Source organism: Phascolarctos cinereus, unplaced genomic scaffold, assembly GCF_003287225.1.
Source record: "Phascolarctos cinereus isolate Bilbo 61053 unplaced genomic scaffold, phaCin_HiC Scaffold_3;HRSCAF=262, whole genome shotgun sequence".
Classification (NCBI taxonomy): domain Eukaryota; kingdom Metazoa; phylum Chordata; class Mammalia; order Diprotodontia; family Phascolarctidae; genus Phascolarctos; species Phascolarctos cinereus.
Window position 1 is genome coordinate 248749757 of NW_027555736.1, and position 19709 is coordinate 248769465.

Sequence of the window (19709 nt, forward strand, 5' to 3'; positions counted from 1 at the left end):
GGGAAAGAAAGAGAAAGGATGCTAGGATGGTAGTCCCATTTTAGAAATGGAGAAACTGAGGTACAGAATTGAAAAGATACACCCAGGCTCCCTTTAGTAAAGTGGGTTCATTTAAAAAAAATTCCTTGCAAAATACCACTTGGTCTCTTACCCCCTTCTTTGTAAGGGGCAATAGGAATTACTAGGTGGGAACAGCCTGGACTGATTCATGAAGAGAAACACTGCTTACCACTAAAGCTCTTCCACTGTTTGAGATAACTAAGGAGTGTGATCACCCCATCACCCAAGCAACTTACCCCTTCCCATATCTCTTTGGCCTGCTTTAGGAAGAGGAAGATATGATTGTGCCCATTAGAACTCACTACTTACTCAGGAGGTTGGGCAGCTTTGCTTGACATGGGCAGGGTAGATGCTTGAAAAAGGCATGGGAATGTTGACTATCTCCTCTCACCAGACCCATTTTTCCATGGCCAGGTGTCTCCATATCCTCCCTGAGTTCAGAGAGTGACTATGCTGTTCCCCCAGATGCCTGTTCCCTGGACAGTGACTACTCAGAGCCTGAATATAAAGTTCAACGGACCTCAATCTATTCTATTGATGGATTTGCATCCTATGGGGTGAGTGAGACCTTGGAAGCATGGCCCCCAGTGGCTGAAAAGGAGAAGACTTAGCTGGGGATTTACCATACTCCTTTCATTAGAAACTACAAAGAAAGGTTGACACATCTTAGGTCAAGTGCATTAGGATTATCCTTGTTTTTAAAAAAAAAAATATATATATATATATAATATTTATTATATATAACATATATTTATATATTTCATATATATTTAAATATATATATATATATATAAATGTATATATATATATAAAATGTATCTTTGGTATTTGGCAATATTTTGTTTTGATGCAACTGATACTTCCCAATAAACCCCCCTAAAAGTGCATTTTCTGAAAACAGTGAAGCAAACCTGCCCAAATAGCATGGTTGCAACTGATAATTCATGTCACATTCCATTTTTTAAGTTTATACATCATTCAGAGAAAAGGAGGGGCAGTTAGGTGGCGCAGTAGATAGAACACCAGCCCTGAAGTCAGGAGGACCTGAGTTCAAATCCAGCCTCAGACCAAACACTTGATACTAGCTGTGTGACCCTGGGCAAGTCACTTAACCCCAATTGCCTAAAAGTAAAAAAAAAAACCAAAAAACGAGAGAGAGAGAGAGAGAGAGAGAGAGAGAGAGAGAGAGAGAGAGAGAGAGAGAGAGAAAGGAACATGACTTTTAATTTGACAAAGCTACCAATATCGTTTGTTCTTCTTGACAATGTGGCAGTCATACAGGGTTTTCTGTATTTCTTTGATTTTTTTTTATTTGTCTTTCCTTACAGAACAGTAATATTCCATTATATTTCTATATCACAGGTCGTTCAGTCATAGGTCAATTGTTGAGTATGTTTGTTTCCAGTTGCAGAAAGAAATAATTTTGACCTCTTCTGTGTCTATGCTTATTCTCTTGATTTCTCTTCCTTGTCTTTATTGCCACAGCTAGAATTTTTAGCATTAACAGTGGAGACACTGAGTAACCTTGAGTCAATCTTTATCTTACTGGATAAAGTTTCCAGTGTTTCTCTATCACAAACACTGTTAGCTGCTCTTGCTTTTTAATCAACACTTTGGATCATATCAAAAATTCTTTTCAGCATTTTTAACATAAATAAGCCTACGTTTTGTCAAAGAATTTTTCTGCTTGCATTTGTCTAATCACGTGATTTTAGGGATTTCTGGTATAAATATGATTAATGATGCTAAGAAAACAGCATGTTGTAGTGAGTATTTCATGGAAAAGGAGACATGCTCAGAGTCAGGAAGATCTTAGTTCAAATACTGATTCTGACACATACCACTGACCCTGGGCCAAGCATTCAACCTCTTGGTACTCCAAGTAATTCTCGAGAACCATCCATACGTTGCAGAGAAGGTACTGACCTGATTAGTCATCAGGAGCTTCTTACATCAATGAAATCACAAGTCTGGTTTAAAAAAAACACTAGTTGTTTTTCCCAATATTGAACCATCCTTACATGCCTGATACAAATCCAATCTGGTTGTAATGAATAATTTTTGGATGTACTCTAGTAGCTTCTTTGCTGTTATTTACTTAATACTCTTGCATCAATATTGAGTAGTAATATTCTTCTGTAGTTTTCTTTTGCAGTGTCTTGCCTTCTTAGAATTTATTTAGCGTTTTCTTGATACATTTTTGTTTTTACACCAGTCATTTTCCTATATTACAACCTATCATTGGACCCTCCTTTGTAACAACAACAGCAAAAAACCAGTTAAGTTAAACAGACCAAAAAAAAAATCTAAATTTGAGACATTCTATGTTCATAGTTCTCCACCTCTCTAAAAGAAAAGAGTATTTTATTATCCATTCTCTATGACCAAGTTTGGTCATTGCAATTGAACTCAGCTGCTTTTTGGTGCTGGATTCATGTACATTGTTATACTCATTGTGCATATTCTCCTAGTTCTTCTTAATTAGCTCTGCATCACTTTGCTCCCCACCCCCAATTACAATACTCTCTAGGTCTGTGTTTTCTGGCAAACCAGGCTAGAGGTTGACTTTGTCCCCTTATTTGGTAGTATTCTCTCATGCAGAAACTCCCTTGCCACCATCCACTCCAACCAACAGACCCAGCTCTCCAACTTACAAGATGGCCTCCAAGACTGAACAAGTCCGTCTCAGGATCATTGTTCAATAACCTGGGAGCAGGAAAATAAACACAAAGCAGAAGAGGCAACTAAGACTCTTAGATTCAGCCTCAGGCTCACCCAAGCAGGAGGACATGTGCTTTGGTTGCCATAATGGGGGTGGGGAAAAGGAGACTTATTAAGGGGTCCCCTGAACTTATTTTTTTGAGTTGCCATATTTTCCAAAAACACTGAACCCAGAGTATACAGGAGGCTCTGAACATGTCAAAGACAAAGCGCCCCCTTGAGCTGACATAATTTGTTGTCTGCACCCCAAGCTGGACTCCATGTGTGTCCTTAGGAGTCAAGACAGGCACGAATCAGTTTGTTAAATAGTCCTGGCATGATCTGTAGCTAGAAAAGAAGAAAGTAACTACGGACAGATCACTGCTTTTTATGGGTCCACTGAGTTACTGATTTTCCCTGCCAAGTGACTTGTAATGAGCCTACTTTATCATCTCAAAGCACCTTCAGGACTTAACCATATATGGCAAACTTGAAGCAGGCAGGACACCTGTGCACATGCTGTCTGGAGGTATACCCCAATTCAACCCCTTCTACAAGGTGATACAGAGGAGCTGAACTCAGACTGGACTGGTCCCTCAGTCATCTTGCCAGAATTCTCTAACCCTATATTCTTTGTGTGAGAAATGAGGTCCCTAAGGGGACAGCAAGAGGAAGGGTACTGACTGCATTACAAGTAGGCAGTGGAGACAGTATACGTGATAGGTGCTCAGTAAGTATTTATTAAATTGAATTGGAGAGCAACTTGTCTTGAAGAGTCCAGATAGTAAGGAAGGACAGACTGCTCCAGACCTGGCTATGAACAGCCTTTCTAGCCTCACCTCCCTCTTTTCCCTTACATAAACCCTCTACTCCCAGACAAAGACACCTTGTTCAGTCCTTGCTTACCAGTCCTTGCTCCTTCCTTGGAATGCCCTCCCTTCTGTTTCTTAGACAATTTAAGTCCTTTCGCTAATCAACCGAAGCTCTATCTTCTTCGTGAAAACTTCTTGGACTATCTCAAGACCAATCCCAGAGATAATTTCTCTGAACTACCACTCATTTAGCAGTTGTCATATTTTATCTTACATTGCTATTGATTTTTGTATCTATTTTCTCACCTAAGCCTTTCAAAGGCAGACACCATGTCTTACACCTCTTTGTATCCTATACCACTAGGAGGAGTATGCTACCCTATATGAGGCATCATTGAGAATCTGTAAACTCCCAATAAATGTAGGTTAATGATGATACAATAATTGAGGCAGCTAGGTAGTACAGTGGGTAAAGAACTGGACTGGGAATCAGGAAGATCTGAGTTAAAGTCTATCTATCTGTGTGATCCTGGGCAAGTCATTTAACCTCTTGTTTGCCTCAGTTTCCTCATCTGTAAAATGAGAGTAATAATATCACCTACTTCCCAGAGTTTTGAGGATCAATAAGATAATATTTATTAAGTCCTTTGCAAACTTTAATGTGATAAATATATATGCTAGTTACTCTTATCAACAACAATAATATAGTCATTGGTTTCATATGAATAACTGTGGCCTACAGTATATCTAATAGCTCTGACCAGATTCTCTTGTTTGTTCTTTCCACCCCAATTTCCACTTCCTTCCGCGTCCGTAGGAATCACTGGAGAAGTCAGGCTATCTACTGAAAATGGACAGTCGGGTGAAGACATGGAAAAGACGTTGGTTTGTTCTAAGACACAGACAAATCATGTACTACAAGTCCCCGGTAAGGTCCTTCCCACAGGCCTATCACCATAGCACAATCACAGGACGGTGCCCAAGGGAGGAGCAGCATAGGCTAGGACAGTGCAAGAGACAGGGGCGAGGGGGAGAAGGAGTCAAAGACCAACCCCTCATCTGAACTTCAGCAAGCACTGAACCAGAAACATGGAGAACACCACTGAGACGGAATATAACCCTGGAGGAAACTGGCATATTCACATTACAACCGTGAGGCTCAGAATAGGATGTGGTATGAAAAGCCTGAGGGCCATAAAGCTTGGCAGCTCCCCAGGTGGCATCTGGACCCATTTTAGTAGTTCAGTCTGTCCTTTTGCAACCTCAGTCAATGGGACCTGACTGAGTTCTTACTTCTTACCCTATAAAACACAGCCTAAGTACCATATCCCAAGCACTGTACCTGTCCTCTGCTAAGTCTTCCTGAACTGAGACAGTACCACCAGGAAAGTCTGTGTGTCCTCTTCCCCAAGACATGTCAGAAGGTTACAAGAGGGTGAAAAATGAAAACTGGGCGATTCAGGTAGTAATGCCCCCATACCTCCAACCCTGCTTCTCTGCCATCTCTTCCTATAGAGTGATGTGATCCAGAAACCACAAGGTCAAGTGGAACTGAACTCCCACTGCCACATTGTCCGGGGGGAAGGCGCACAGACATTTCAGGTGAGTCTTACTTGCGTACATACACTCATCATCTTCTGAAATAGGGCCCAGATGCTGAGGACAATATTAAAAAGTGAGCCTAGAAGTAACTGAGTCCATGTTAGGTAATCAAAGTGTGTAGAGAAGATGCTAAGTTCAGATTTGGCCAGGACTCCCATCTGGATATGAGAAGGGAGGAAAGAGAGAAAAAAACATAGAAAAGGAGAAGGTGATGGTGAAAGATGGAAAAGGGAAGATGGAAGTGGGGGGAGGAGGGAAGTGTAGAGAAAAGAGGCTGAGAAAATGGGCCAATAAACCCTGGGATCTGTGAAGACCCAAAGCCTTTCCTCCATTTCCCCCTCATTCCCTTTATCCCCTACAGCTCATCTCTGAGAAGAAAACCTATTACCTGACCGCAGATTCTCCCAACTTGCTGGAGGAGTGGATCCGGGTACTCCAAAGCTTGCTGAAGGTGCAGGCCACTGGATCTCCAGCCCTGCCACAGAGTGGGGCTAAGCCCACGGTGAGAGGCTGGCTGACCAAGGTACGAGCAGTCCCCATATTGTGAGCCTCCTGAAAAGACAGTGGAGGAGACAGGATGCAAAGAGGCCAGAAGGGGTTATGGAATACTGCCTCATAACACATCATACAGCCAGGTAAATAGCACAGTGAATAGAGCACGCGACTGGAAGTCAAGATGGCCTGAGTTCAAAACCAGCCTCAAATTCTACTAACTAAAATGGGAATAATAATAATAGCACCTACCTCCCTGGATTATTGTGAGGATAAAATGAGACGTTTGTAAAATGTTTTATAATACTATCATTATTCCATATAGCACCTTTTACTCAGAATCTCCATGCACGTTCTAGACCAATAATCTTGAAAGTATAGGGCCTTGGCATGACCCCAAACAGTGCGTGATCAACCTCCTGAAGGGCTAAAAGATGGGTTGTAGATCAGCCTCTCTACTCAAAGGGTCTGTCTCTAGGAGAACTACACCCCCCCCTTCATCCATCATTTCCAACACTGTGCCCTCCAACCACTGGTGTCCTGCTGCATGGAAGCTCCTAACCTCGCCACTTTCCACCTAGTTTTGGCCCCTCTCGGGGTTTACAACCTGAGGCCCTGGCATCTGCACTAGCACATATGGGCAAAATTCTTGCCCCCAACATACCTACACCGTACCCCCCAGATCACCTCATAACTGTCTGTGGCAAGCACCCCTGCAGGGTGAAAGAGAGAGGACTTGTGTTCCAGTTCATTTTTGGTGGGACAGAGTAACTCACACGAGATGAGCAAGCATGGATGGATTTCACTTCGTTACCTTTCTACATCAAATCTACACACTGTCTGAACTCCTCTATTTCTATTGAAGGTGCCACCATCCTTCTAGTCACCCAGGTTTGAAACTTTGGTGGTATCATCCACTCCTCACTCTCATGTATCCAATCACCCTGTGTATCCAACGAGGTGCCAAACCTTGCTGTTTCTACCTCCAATATACATGTCTCAAATTCAACCCCTTCTCTTCAAAAACAGGCACCACAACTAATTCAGATCCTCCCCACCTCTTGCCTAGGCTACTGAAACAGCCTTCTGATCCATCTCCCTGACTCAGGTCTCATTCCACTCCAATCCATCCTCCACACAGCTGTCAAAATGACTTTTCCTAAAGTATAGGTTCAGAAACGTACGTTGCCTGACTCAGACTCTAGTGGTTCCCTATTAGTTCCAGGATCAAATATTATTTCCTCTTTATCTCTCATACTCTTAAAATTTCAACTTTTGTGTAAGTTTTCTAATGCACATAATTGTTAAAAAGGCAGTGTTATGGCTGATGTGGAAATTTGTTTTGCATAGCTATATATAGTGGTCATGAGTTTCCTTTTTCTTGCCTTCTCAATGGGTGGGGGAGGGGGAAAGGGAAGGGAAAGAATTTGAAGATAAAATAAAATTGAAATTTTTTAAAAGGAAAAAAAAAAAGAAGACAGTGTTACATAGTGGATAGAAGGTTAGTCTCAAAGTCAGGAAGACCTGGGTTCAAGTCCTATCTCTTAATACGTACTGACTGTGTGACCCTCATAAAGTCACTTTAATCTCTCAATGAGGTAGGCAACTGTCTAAGACTATAAATTGCAGAAAAGGCACTGATCTTCATTGATAGAAAGAATTTCCTCACATGTGATTACCCGACAGCAGTGAGATCACAGGTACAGTCCCTATCTTTTGTTACTATTAGCGTAACAGTACATGTATATAATTTATATATTAGTAATGGACATACATGGAGGGTGTATATTCAAAAAATCTTTACTGATAGTGGCATACTAGCAACTAGGTCTGGAGACCAAAGCTCTAGAAATTAGCTAGTTCATCCTCACATCATATTCGAGAAACAGAGGATTATTAGTTTCATTCTTTTTACAAATGTGGAAACAGTTGCCTGAAATGGGTCTTGTTTATGGTAACCAAGAGTACCCATCTGGTTCCGCTTCCATTCCCTTTAGCCCCTAAGTCACAGCCTCTCCTGCCTCATTTGACAAAGCAAAGGGACTTTGCTAGCTGTAGTGGGTAAGCAACAGTGACAAGGATAAAGATGGGCCTGGGTAAGTGACTTTAAAGGGCAAAAAAAAAGACAAAGTGGTCTTGTCTGTCAGCTAGCATTTATTAAGTACCTACTGTTTGCCAGGCACCATGTTAAGCTCTGCTGTAGATGCAGAGAAAGACAAAAAATAGTCCCTTCTCCCAAGGAACTCAGTTTGATAAAGAAGACAACACACAAGCAACTATGTACAAACAAAATATATACAGGATAAATTGAGGGTAGTCTTGGGTACTAAGATTGTTTTTCATATATAAATTTATTTATTTTTAGTTTTCAACAGTTACTTCCACAAGATTTTGAATTCCATATTTTCACCTCTTGCCCTCCCACCCCAAGATGGCATGCATTCTGAATACCTTCCCTAGTCTGCTTCTTCTATCTCTCCCCCCCTTCTCTTATCCCTTCCCCTTCTATTTTCCTGTAGGGCAGGATAGATTTCTGTACCTCATTTCCTGTATTTCTTATTTCTCAGTTGCATGTGGAAACATTTTTTAAAACATCTGTTTTTAAAACTTTGGGTTCCAAATTTTCTCCCTTCCTCCCACCCACCTCATTGAAAAGGCAAGCAAGTCAATATAGGTACATGTGCAGTTATGCAAAACACTTCCATAGTAGACATGTTGTGAAAAACTAACTCTATTTCCCTTAATCCTATCCTGCCCCCCATTTATTCTATTCTTTCTTTTGACCCTGTCCCTCCTCAGAAGTACTTCCTTCTGATTACCCCTTTCCCAATCTGCCCTTCTCTATCATCCCCCTGCTCTCTTGTCCCCTTCCTATTTTCCTGTAGGGTAAGACAGATTTCCATACCCAATTGAGTGTGTATGTTATTCCTCCTTAAGCCAAATCCTATGAGAATAAGATTCCCCTCTTCCCCTCCACTGTAAGAACCTTTTCTTGTCTGTTTTTGTGAAGATAATGTACCCCATTCTACCTCTCCCTTTCTCCTTCTCCTAGTATAATCCTCTCTCACCCCTTAATTTTATTCTCCAGATATCACCCCTTCATCTTCAACTCACCCTGTGCCATCTATCTATCTATCTATCTATCTATCTATCTATCTATCTATCTATCATACATACATACATATATTTTTCCCTCCCACTACCCTAATACTGACAAAGGTCTCATGAGTTATAAATATCATCTTTCCATGCAGGAATGTAAACAGTTCAAGCCTTAATAAGTCTCTTATGATTTCTCTTTCCTGTTTACCTCTTCATGTTCCACTTGAGTCTTGTATTTGAAAGTCAAATTTTCTATTCAGCTCTGGTCTTTTCATCAAGAATGCTTGAAAGTCCTCTATTTCACTGAATGACCATTTTTTCCCCTGAAGGATTATACTCAGTTTTGCTGGGTAGGTGATTCTTGGTTGTAATCCTATCTCCTTTGCCCTCCAATATTATATTCCATGCCCTGTGGTCCCTTAATGTAGAAGCTGCTAAATCTTGTGTTATCCTGATTGTGTTTCCACATACTTGAATTGTTTCTTTCTGGCTGCTTGCAATATTTTCTCCTTGACCTGGGAACTCTGGAATTTGGCTACAATATTCCTAGGAGTTTTCCTTTGGGGATCTCTTTCAGGGGGAGATCTGTGGATTCTTTCAATTTCTATTTTGCCCTCTGGTTCTAAATATCAGGGCAGTTTTCCTTGATAATTTCTTGAAAGATGATGTCTAGGCTCTTTTTTTGATCATGGCTTTCAGATAGTCCAATAATTTTTAAATTCTCTCTCCTGGATCTATTTTCCAGGTCAGTTGTTTTTCCAATGAGATATTTCACATTGTTTTCTAATTTTTCATTCTTTTGGATTTGTTCTACTGTGTTGTGATTTCTCATAAAGTCACTATCTTCCAATTGCTCTATTCTAATTTTTAAGGAAGTATTTTCTTCAGTAAGCTTTTGGACTTCCTTTTCCATTTGGCCAATTTTGCTTTTTAGGGCATTCTTCTCCTCATTGGCTTTTTGGACCTCTTTTGCCATTTGGGTTAGGCTATTTTTAAGGTGCTATTTTCTTCAGTATTTTTTGGGTCTCCTTTAGCAAGCTGTTGACTTGTTTTTCATGATTTTCTTGCATCACTTTCATTTCTCTTCCCAGTTTTTCCTCTACTTCTCTTACTTCTCAAAATCCCTTTTGAGCTCTTCCAAGGCCTGGAAGTGATTCATATTTTTCTTGGAGGCTTTGGATGTGGGAGCTTTGACTTTGTTGTCTTCTTCTGGTTGTATGTTTTGATCTTCTTTGTCACCAAAGTAAGATAATATAGTCTGACTCTTTTTGCGAGGTTTGCTCATGATCCCAGCCAACTACTTGAGTTTTAAACTCTTTGTTAAGGTAAAAGTCTGCTTCCAATGTGGAGAATGTACTGTCCCAAGCTTCGGGGGTTTGTATAGCTGTTTTCAGAGATACCTCTAGGGACCTGTAAATTTTCAGTTCTTCCAAGGTGGTACGATAAGGGTTGAGGTGTTTACTCTTTTCCTGGACTGAACTCTGGTCTTTGAGTGACCAGCCACAAGCAGTCTTTTCTCTCTTGGAACTGTGAGGAGGGTTTCCTGTTCACTGGCCACTACCAGCTCCACCATGCCAGCGCTCCTCCTCACCCCAGGAGCGCCACCCAGAACTGTGACCCAGATCCAAGCAGGGGCAAAGCAAGAGATTCCTGCCTCAGCACCAGCAGAGAGATCTCTGCAGTCCCCCTCTGATCAGCCATTTGATTCCCCCTCAGTCTGTGGGCCACCACCCCGGCACCCGTGCTCTGCGCTCTGGAGCTGGCTCTGACCTAGCTCTTCTCTCACTGCAAAAACAGACTTTTCCCACTGACCTTCTAAGTTGTCTTTGGCTTTCTTGGATTGAGGAGTCTGGAAGCCACCACAGCTGCCCGTGATTCAGTCCTCTGAGGCCTGCTCACCCATGCCGAACTGCTCTCCTCTCCCCACCTGGTGCGATATGCCTTTCTGATCAACCATCCAGGCTGTCTTGGGCTAGAAATTTGTTTTACTCTGTCTTTTTGTGGGTTCTGCTGCTTCAGAATTTGTTTAGAGCCATTTTTTATGGGTATTTGGAGGGGTTTGCAGGAGAGCTCAAGCAAGTCACTGCTTTCATGCTGCCATCTTGGCTCCGCCCCCCCTCTTGGGTCCTAAGATTAAGGAAGGAGGACAGAAGGTGGAACTTTAGCTGAGACTTGAAGGAAGCCAAGGAGGCTTGGATGGAGCTGAGGAAGGAGAGAGTTCTAGACATAGGGGACAACCTATGAAAATGCAGAATTGGGAGATGGAATGTCTTGTGAGAGGAACAGCGAAGAGGTCAGTGTCACTGGATGACAGTGTACATGGAGAGGAGTGAGATGTTAAAAGACTGGAAAGACTGGAGGGAGCAAGGTTGTGAAGGACTTTAAAAACGAAGCAAAGGAATTTGTGTTTGATCCTGGAAGCGATATTGAGGTTACTGAGCTAAGGGGATGATACAGTCAGATCTGTACCTCAGGAAGATCAATTTGACAGCTGACTGGAGAAAGACTTGAGTCTCTTGGACTGGGGAAGATACAAGGCAGGGAGGCCAGCCAGCATCCAAGCAGCTGTAGCCACGGTGGCTCTAGACATCAAGAATTAGGATTGTTGGAATGCCTTTTCTAGGCAGTAGCTGCTTTCCAAGCAGAGGGACAGAAATGAACGTCTGCTTTTTCCCTGGGTCACTAAGGATTGCGCTCTCCTCGTGCAACTTTCTAGATGACAACAGAAAGCAAGATGCCTGGGCCACATGTAGACAACAGCTGTACTAGTCACGCTGCTTCCTTTGTGCCTCACTAGGTAAAACATGGTCATTCCAAGCTGGTCTGGTGTTCTCTGATTGGAAAAACCTTCTACTACTATCGAAGCCATGAAGACAAGGTACTTTACTCAATTTAATGACAGCTTGCCCTCACCTTGGGGGCCATCAGCATCCATTCCTTTGTTTCTTCAAAATCAAAAACCAGTCACCCAGACCCCTGAATTTCCTTGGACCCATAGATTTCTGGTAGTCCCTGCTGAATCTGACCTGTCCTTTCAATATCTAAAAATTTCAGTTACCTGCCTCCATCTAGGATGCCTAGCCAATGACGTCTGCCTATGTTGCTTGTCTGCTTGGCTGTATTTTTCCAACTGAACTTCATTCTGCCTTCTGCATTGTTGAGCTAGTAGGAGATATTCCCATCCTCATTTTCCTTGCCCTCATCTCCCCACCTCTGGTAATCCCAGGACATAGGGAAGAGAGTGGCTCCCGCTCCCTCTCACTACTGGTGTCTGTCTCTAGTATCCTCTGGGCTGCTTGCCTGTTCAGGGGGCATTTATAGAGGAGGTGGATCGTTCCTGTGATTCAGATGAAGACTACGAGGCCACTGGAGGAATGAGAAGGCTTCTCTCTTCCCACTGCACCCTGGTGATCCAGCCACCAGAACATAGTCCCACCTATCTCCTCATTGGTTCCAAGCATGAGAAGGTAAGGCATGGAGTGGGACAAAGTGGGGCCACCAAAAAAGAACTGGGGGCTGGTCATTTCACTCTCTTCCCTTTTCCCTCAACCTTCAACTTAAGGAAGTTTGGCTTTGCTTCTTTCCCCACTGCCTCTGCAGCTAACCTTTGGTGACTAGTAGGTATAGAATTCCTCCAAACCTGAGAATCCCTTGACACAGTACCCTCAGAGGAGGAGGATTCATTCATTTGAAAAGGAGCCACATGCTTGAAAATCTAAGCTCTTCTTCCTCATATGGCTCTGAATCTCTGCTTCTGGTTATTGGGTATGGCCAGGTGTCCTTGCCCTGTCAGAGACGACTTCACCTAAAACACTGTGACTGGTTGGGTTTTTTGTTTTGCTTTGTTTCAGCCTTTCTTTGAATCTATAGCAATTAGTACAGTGACTGGCATACTACAGGTGCTAAATAAGTACCTCTTGGAAGCATCAGCTAACTCTTTCACCTCTAGGACACATGGCTCTACCACCTCACAGTGGCTGCAGGTAGCAACAGTGCCAAGGTAGGCACTGCCTATGAGCAGCTCATTGGAAAACTGATGGATGAAGAGGGAGACCCAGGTAAGCAGCATCCAACAGGCTTAATGTTTAGGTGGAGTGGATGGATGCTTGGTGAGATTGTTTAGGGAGCAATAAATGAGAGTAATTCCTTTGACTGCTTTAAGAATTGCCTAGCCATTAAGGAAAACACTTAACTCCAGCACCTCCACAAGCCTGCCCTGGGTCAGGGCTAGGATGACCTACTCTTTGTCTCCTGGAGAGTTTCTCAGGTAACATTTTCCAGTTACCTAGTAGAAGTTTCACTCTGTTTAGCCCTCAGATTTGCAGGCAGGACAAAGGGTTGGTGAATGAAGGGGACTAGTTAGTCTGTAGCTCGGGCATGTTAATAAATAAAACAGGAATGGAAACAGGGCTTACCTGAGTGCAAGGTATCTGAGGTTCATTCGTTTGACTAATGATGTTCTCTCTATCTCTCAGTCTCTCTCCCTCTCCCCCTCCCCCTCTCTTCTCCTGTCTCCCTGTCTCTCTCCCTCTCTCTATCTCCTCTCCTCTCCCCTTCTCTCTCTCCCTCCTCTTTCTCTCTCTCACTCTTCCTCCCTCTCTTTCCTACTCTTTCTTCTCTTCTCTAGTTCTTTCCCTTTCTCTCTCTCTCTCTTGTCTGCTTCTCCCCCTCCCTCCCTCTCCCCGTCTCTCCTTTTCTTTCTCTCCCTTTCTCCACCGCATTAGTCAAGGCCATATTATCCTATATCTGTGTGCAGCTAACTGTGAATTGAGATTGTTTTATTCTTTGGATTTTTATCCCCAGTGCCTAGTACAGTGCAGGCACTTAATAAATATTTGTTGATTGATACAATGCCCAAATAAGTCTTCATACATGTATAAATACTTGTGACCACAGTTATATGTTACATACACTTCCTTCATAAGCCATAATAATGAACTCAATTCCAGTTGTGTGCCCTAGGACACTCCTTACCCTTGTCCTCCCTTCAAGGCCAAACTCTAGGGGTGAAGCCTTCAGGATGTCGGGTGGGGCATCCCCCTGACCCTGGCGGTAAATGACACTGCCTTCTGGTGCTGTGCTCCTATCAGGTTCCCCTTTGTGGAGACACCCTGTGCTGTGCTATAGTAAAGCTGGGCTTTGTGCCTCCCTCACTACATTGCCCTCAGAAGCCCTGCAGACTGAGGCCCTCAAGCTCTTTAAGGTAATTGATCAAGCAGCCTATGCCATCCTCCCTGTTGTCTATCTTCTACAAGGTGTACTGACCAGTATGTACACGCAGCCCTCTCAAGCAATAACCACGTGTAGCCAGTATACTCTCGTCCTTGTGAAACTAGCAGTCAGGTGGGAAGAGCAGGGAGAAATGAATGCTCCAGGCTGCATCACCTGCAACAGCCTGGGTTTTATGGTCTCATCCTCCTCTTTGAGAACAGACGCCCAAACACCACTACTGGGAAAGGATCTTCACTGAAGGAAGAAGCAGTGGAAACAGCACTGATGAGGCGCTGGGAAGAGGCAAGGCCTTTTCTGAAAGTGAAACGTATGAATGGTTCCCTGCTAAAATGCAGCTTTGCCTTCTCCCTTCTATTGTGACAAACGAGTCCCATTCTATCTAACTAGGCAAATTAAAACTGTAGAGGGTGAAGGGAAGCATCTCTCCTTTTTACAAAGCTTCCAATGGAAGCGACTGAATTCCAATGCAGTGGGTCATTGTTGTTCAGTTTTTTTTTTTTCAGTCACGTCCAACTCTCTGTGACCCCATTTAGTATTTTCTTGGCAGAGATACTGGAGTGGTTTGCCATTTCCTTCTCTGGCTCATTTTACAGATCAGGAAAATGAGGCACACAGGGCTAAGTGATTTGCCCAGGGTCACACAGCTATTAAACATCTGAGGCTGGATTTGAACTCGGGTCTTCCTGACTCCAGGCCTGGCACTCTATACACTGTGCCACCTAGGGGTGGTGGTACATAGTACTTAATAAACAACAACAACAAGAATAATAATAATATTTATCTTCCCCTTAAAAACTCAATCATCTCTCAAAAATTTCCCATTTCCATCAGAGGCACCACCCCTCCTCCATTCTCACATGACGTTACCCACTCCCCCTCACCCTCGTACCTAAACCAGCTGCCAAATGTTGATGTTTCCCCTTCCACAACACCACTGGCAACCAGCCGCTTCTCTCAGCTCACACGATTACCACTTTAGTTCAGGTTGTCACGACCTCTTGCCTAACTTTACGGCCAAGGCTTCCCCGCCTCACATCTCTCCTCACTCTAATCTGTCCTCCACACGGCTGCCAAAGTGATCTTCCTGAAGGATAAGGTCTCACCTTGTTCTACTCAGCAAGCTCCACCGGCTTCCTTGCCTTTTCACGTGCAGCAGACTCCTAAAGCCCTTTCCTAACCTTGTGCCAACCTATCTTTCCAGTCTTACTATAAACTGCTCCATCCCTTCCTACTCGCACTTCAGCCAAACCGGCCTTCTGTCTCCTGACTTTGCACCGGAATGGACTTTCTCCTTTACCTCCATTGAGAGGCCAGATGAGTGCTGAGCTTGGAGTCAATAAGATCTGAGTTCAAATCTCAGACACTTAATAGCTGTGTGATGATTAGTAAATCGCCATCTCTACTTCACTTTCCCCATTTGGGGATGATAGCATCCACCTCCCACAGTTGTCATGAGCATCAAATGAAATGTTATTTGTAAAGGGCCTAGCACATAGCAGGCATTTAAAAAGTTTATTTTCTTCCTTTTGTATCGTCCTTCCTTTCCTTTCTCCTTCCTTCCTTCTTACCTCATAAAATTCCTCTTTTCCTTCAAGACATAGCTCAGGCATTACCTCAGCCCTTCCTGATCCCCTCAATGGCTAGTGCCCTCCCCTGAATACTACCTTGGGTCTGTCTGTACATACTCCGTTTATATTTATTCTTTATATATTTGTATATGACTGTGTTGCCTCCCCCGTTATAATGTAAGCTGCTTTCCAGTAGAGATTGTTCAATTTATTGTACTCGTATTCCCAACACTGGGCCTGACACATAGCAGATGCTTAATAAATGTTTGCTGATTGAGGAAACCAATCCCTAAAATCCCAGCCCTTCCCTTGGGGGTATTACCCAGCACACTTCCTTAGTAAAAATGGGTACATCCTAGACCATTTCTGCTAAAGGACTCTAAAACACTTTCTCTAATTAGCCACTGTTTAGTTCTTTGGTGGAAAGTGTTGTTGTTTTTCTGTTTGAAAGGCAGAGGACCTGAGGCACATAAAGAATACTCTTTGTACAGCAGTAGCACAGAGGAAGCTAAAAGGGAACCCAGGAGTCCCGACTTCCCATTAAGGCTGCTTCTCGTGCTGCCCGTGGAGCAAAAACATTCCATCTCTAAAGCCTCTCCCTGATGCCCTCTACCCCCACCTCAGCCCTTGACAATAAACAACCATTTCTCATGTGGGAAAGAACTAGGAGTGGACTTGAATCTTGATTCTGCTAGTCAGTCTCAAGACCACCAGGAGAATGCAGCCCACCTTACTCACCCTCCCACTGGAGTGAGAGAGATCACTTCTGCGGCCTGGATTTCAGAGCCTGAACCTCGCCCCCTGGGACTCAAAGTCACTTAGCGTCTTGGCCATGAGGGCTTTGGGTGCCAAGAAGGATCAGGAGGCAGGGGGGCTTGCTGCTCACTCTCAGTCAGTCAACGAGCATTTATTGAGGCCATTATGTACCAGGCTTTCTGCTAAATGCCGAGGACACAAAGAAAGGCCAAAAAACAAACCAACCAGGCCCTGCCCTCAAGGGCATTTCATTCTAGTGGCGGAGAACACATAAATACTTGAGTCTATATAACAGAAGGAGAGAGGAGATGCTGATTTGCTTCCAACTTCTCTTTCTCAGTCCTGCCAACTGTTCATCCACGTGCCCGTAGAGGCCGCCTCTGTGGACTACCACGTGTCACTGGCCCAGGCGGCTCTGCAGGTGTGCCTCGTTCACCCAGAACTGCAGGGCGAGCTCTACTGCCAGCTCGTCAAGCAGACCAGCTGCCACCCCCCGCAGCGACATTCCCTCTTGCAGGTGAGTGTATGGTGCATGGGGAAGGCACAGCCTCGGCAGAACGTGGGACAGCCCCCTTCCCCAAGCCAACTTTTCCCAGTGAGGAGCCGCCCGTGGGGAGGTGGGAAGGATGCAGAAGGGAGGGCAGGAGCAGGTGATCCCTTCAGCTCTACCAGCAGATTGGTTTGCCCAGACCGATGATCTCATCTCTCGGTCATCTCTCTCCAGGGGGTGGGGATGGGGGTCACATCTTTGCCCCGAGCTTAATTCTCTCCACACTGACAGATCTTGTGACCGCTGATAGCCACAGATTTGATAGGCTTAGACCTCTGGGTTGAGAAAAGAGGACACTGCCGCTCTCTAAGGTCCGTGGCAAGGCAGAGGAGAATGAGACCCTGCACTCACTTGTCGGTGCCTGGTTTCCCTTGGCAGTGCTGGCAGCTCCTGGCTCTGTGCGCTCCCCTTTTTCTGCCTCAGCAGCACTTCCTCTGGTACATCCAACAGCAGCTGCAGCGCCACGCGGATCCCAGGTGAATAGATGGCATTTCCTTTATCCTTGGTCTCTGTCCCTCGTCCCCTCTAGCTCTAACGCTGAACGTGGTGGATTTAAGAGTAAAAGAAGGAATACTATGGAACACATGGGAAAATGAAGGCCCTAAATCATCCCTGCCCTCAGATTTATTGAGGGATTTGTACATGTAGATCAGCGGTGCCAAACTCAAATAAGAAGGGGTCCCTGCAGGGCAGCATATTAACTTAGAAAACCACAAATTAACACAAATTATCTGTGTTGTATTGTATTTTTCCTTATTTTGTTAAACATTTCCTAATTACATTTTAATCTAGTCCCAGCATATTCAGGAGTTCTGTGGGCTGTAAATTTGACACTTTTGATGTAGACCCCACATAAACATCCATGTGCACCTAAGTTTCCTTATACACTGTTACAAGCATACGCATATCCACAGACATTCATCTGAGGTATTCACCCATAATTACAAAGTCTTTCTAATGACACCAAAGGCTTTGGTTTTTTAAAAATTAGCTCCATTTGGGGAACACTTAGCCATAAGTCAGATCTTACCCTTCTTTAATCTACCACACTAAATGAATCCCAATCGATTTTTCTGAGCTTCCTGAATTTAAATCGGGTTGCCCCTATTTTTCCTCTTTCTTCTTAACATTCTTCTGGCTGGGTGGCTGCCAGTGTGAATCAGGAGATATTTATAAACTTACAGCATATGTGTCCTGAGTGACAGCTGGAAGACAGAGAGGGCTTAGATTTCCCTGGGGATTCCAGCTCATGAGGCAGTGCTGAAAGTTGTTAGGGCCTAAGTACGGTGAGTCCCTCATAGCAGTCCCATCCAAGAGTGAATTAAACCTTGAGGTTCCCATGAGCATCCAAATATTGAAGAATCCATAGCAACTTCCCAAATTGAACCTCCTTAAAATGAATCAATAAACATTTATTAACTTCCTACTATGTGCCAGGCAATGTCCTAAGCACTAGCGATACAAAGAAAGGCAAAAAACAGTCCCCGTTCTCAAGGAGCTCACAGTCTAATGAGGGAAACATGCAAACAATTATGTACAAACGAGATATATACAGGATAAATTGGAAATAATCAACAGGGGGAAGGTACTAGCATTAAGGGAGATCAGGAAAGGCTTCCTATATAGAAGGGGGGATTTCATCTGGCACTTGAAGGAAGACAGGAGACAGAGATGAGGAGAAGAGAATGTCATAGGCATGGGGTAAACTGTAAAACTGTTCAGAGTTGGGAGATGTGATGTCTTGTTTGAGAAACAGCAAGGAGGCCGGCGTCACCGGATCTCATAGTATGTCGAGTAGGAGGGGAGGTGTTAAGGAGACTAGAAATTTGGGGCAAAGGTTTTAAAGGGCTTTGAACACCAAACAGAGGATTTTATATTTGATCCTAAAGGTGACAGGGAACCCCTCGAGGTTACCGAATAGGGGAGTGACAAGTTCAGACCTGTGCTTTAGGAAGATCACTTTCACAGCTAAGTGGAAGCTAGACTGGAGTAAGAAGACACTTGCAGCAAGGAGACCAACCAGCAGGCCACTGAAATAAGCCAGGTGTGAGGTGATGAGGGCCCATACAAAGAGGAGAGGAGTTGTAGGCAAGAGATGTCATGAAAGTAAATAGACAGCAGATGGCAACAGACTGAATATGGGGGGGGCAGAGGGGGAAGGGTGAAAGACCATGAGGAGTTGCGTATCTTGAGGCCAATACCTGCAGGCAACATAGTCATGATTTGATACCATTTAAACTCCAACGTGACAGGGATGAGTGTGATCAGGGGTCCCCTCTTTCGTTTCTGTTTAGAAGTGAAACTGGACAATACGCTACCTATTGCCAGCGAGCTGTGGAACGGACCCTGGAGGCTGGGGAACGGGAAGCCAAGCCATCTCGCGTGGAAGTAGTGTCCATCTTACTACGCAACCCCTACCACCACTCCCTGCCCTTCAGCATCCCTGTGCATTTTGTCAACGGGACCTACCAGGTGAGACACGCGGTACTCTCCTCCTGGTCCTCATTTCTCTAAGGCTCCCAACCTTTCCCCTTGGTACTGTTTTGTCATTGTTGTGCAGTTGTGTCCAACTCTTTGTGACCCTGTGGACCATACTGCAAACATATTAAGTGGTTTGCCATTTCCTTCTCCGATGGATTGACAAAGGTTAAGTGATTTGCCCAGGGTCACACACACAGCTAGTACACATATGAGGCAAGATTTGAACTCAGGTCTTTCTGACTCCAAACCCAATGCTCTTGCCTCCTACTTAATATTTTGGCCCCCTGCCCCATCCTAACTACTCCATAGAAAACTGTTTCTGGCCTAAGCTGGTGTATGTTTAGCCTCCTGGGA

General features: G+C 44.0%; 1 protein-coding gene across 3 annotated transcripts in view; it reads left to right on the plus strand.

Moving 5' to 3' along the window:
• PLEKHH1 (pleckstrin homology, MyTH4 and FERM domain containing H1) overlaps positions 1 to 19709 on the plus strand; it is a 68974-nt gene that overhangs the window by 40339 nt on the left and 8926 nt on the right. For all 3 annotated transcript variants that reach the window (XR_013485466.1, XM_021004802.1, XM_078151548.1), the window contains 11 exons: positions 475 to 617; positions 4390 to 4500; positions 5088 to 5174; positions 5536 to 5697; positions 11566 to 11646; positions 12050 to 12235; positions 12718 to 12826; positions 13859 to 13971; positions 16665 to 16841; positions 17253 to 17350; positions 19169 to 19346. Coding sequence is in view for 2 of the 3 variants with exons in the window: in XM_021004802.1 (XP_020860461.1) it covers positions 475 to 617; positions 4390 to 4500; positions 5088 to 5174; positions 5536 to 5697; positions 11566 to 11646; positions 12050 to 12235; positions 12718 to 12826; positions 13859 to 13971; positions 16665 to 16841; positions 17253 to 17350; positions 19169 to 19346 (1445 nt within the window). In the remaining variant the exon portion in view is untranslated. The remainder of the gene's footprint in view (positions 1 to 474; positions 618 to 4389; positions 4501 to 5087; positions 5175 to 5535; positions 5698 to 11565; positions 11647 to 12049; positions 12236 to 12717; positions 12827 to 13858; positions 13972 to 16664; positions 16842 to 17252; positions 17351 to 19168; positions 19347 to 19709) is intronic.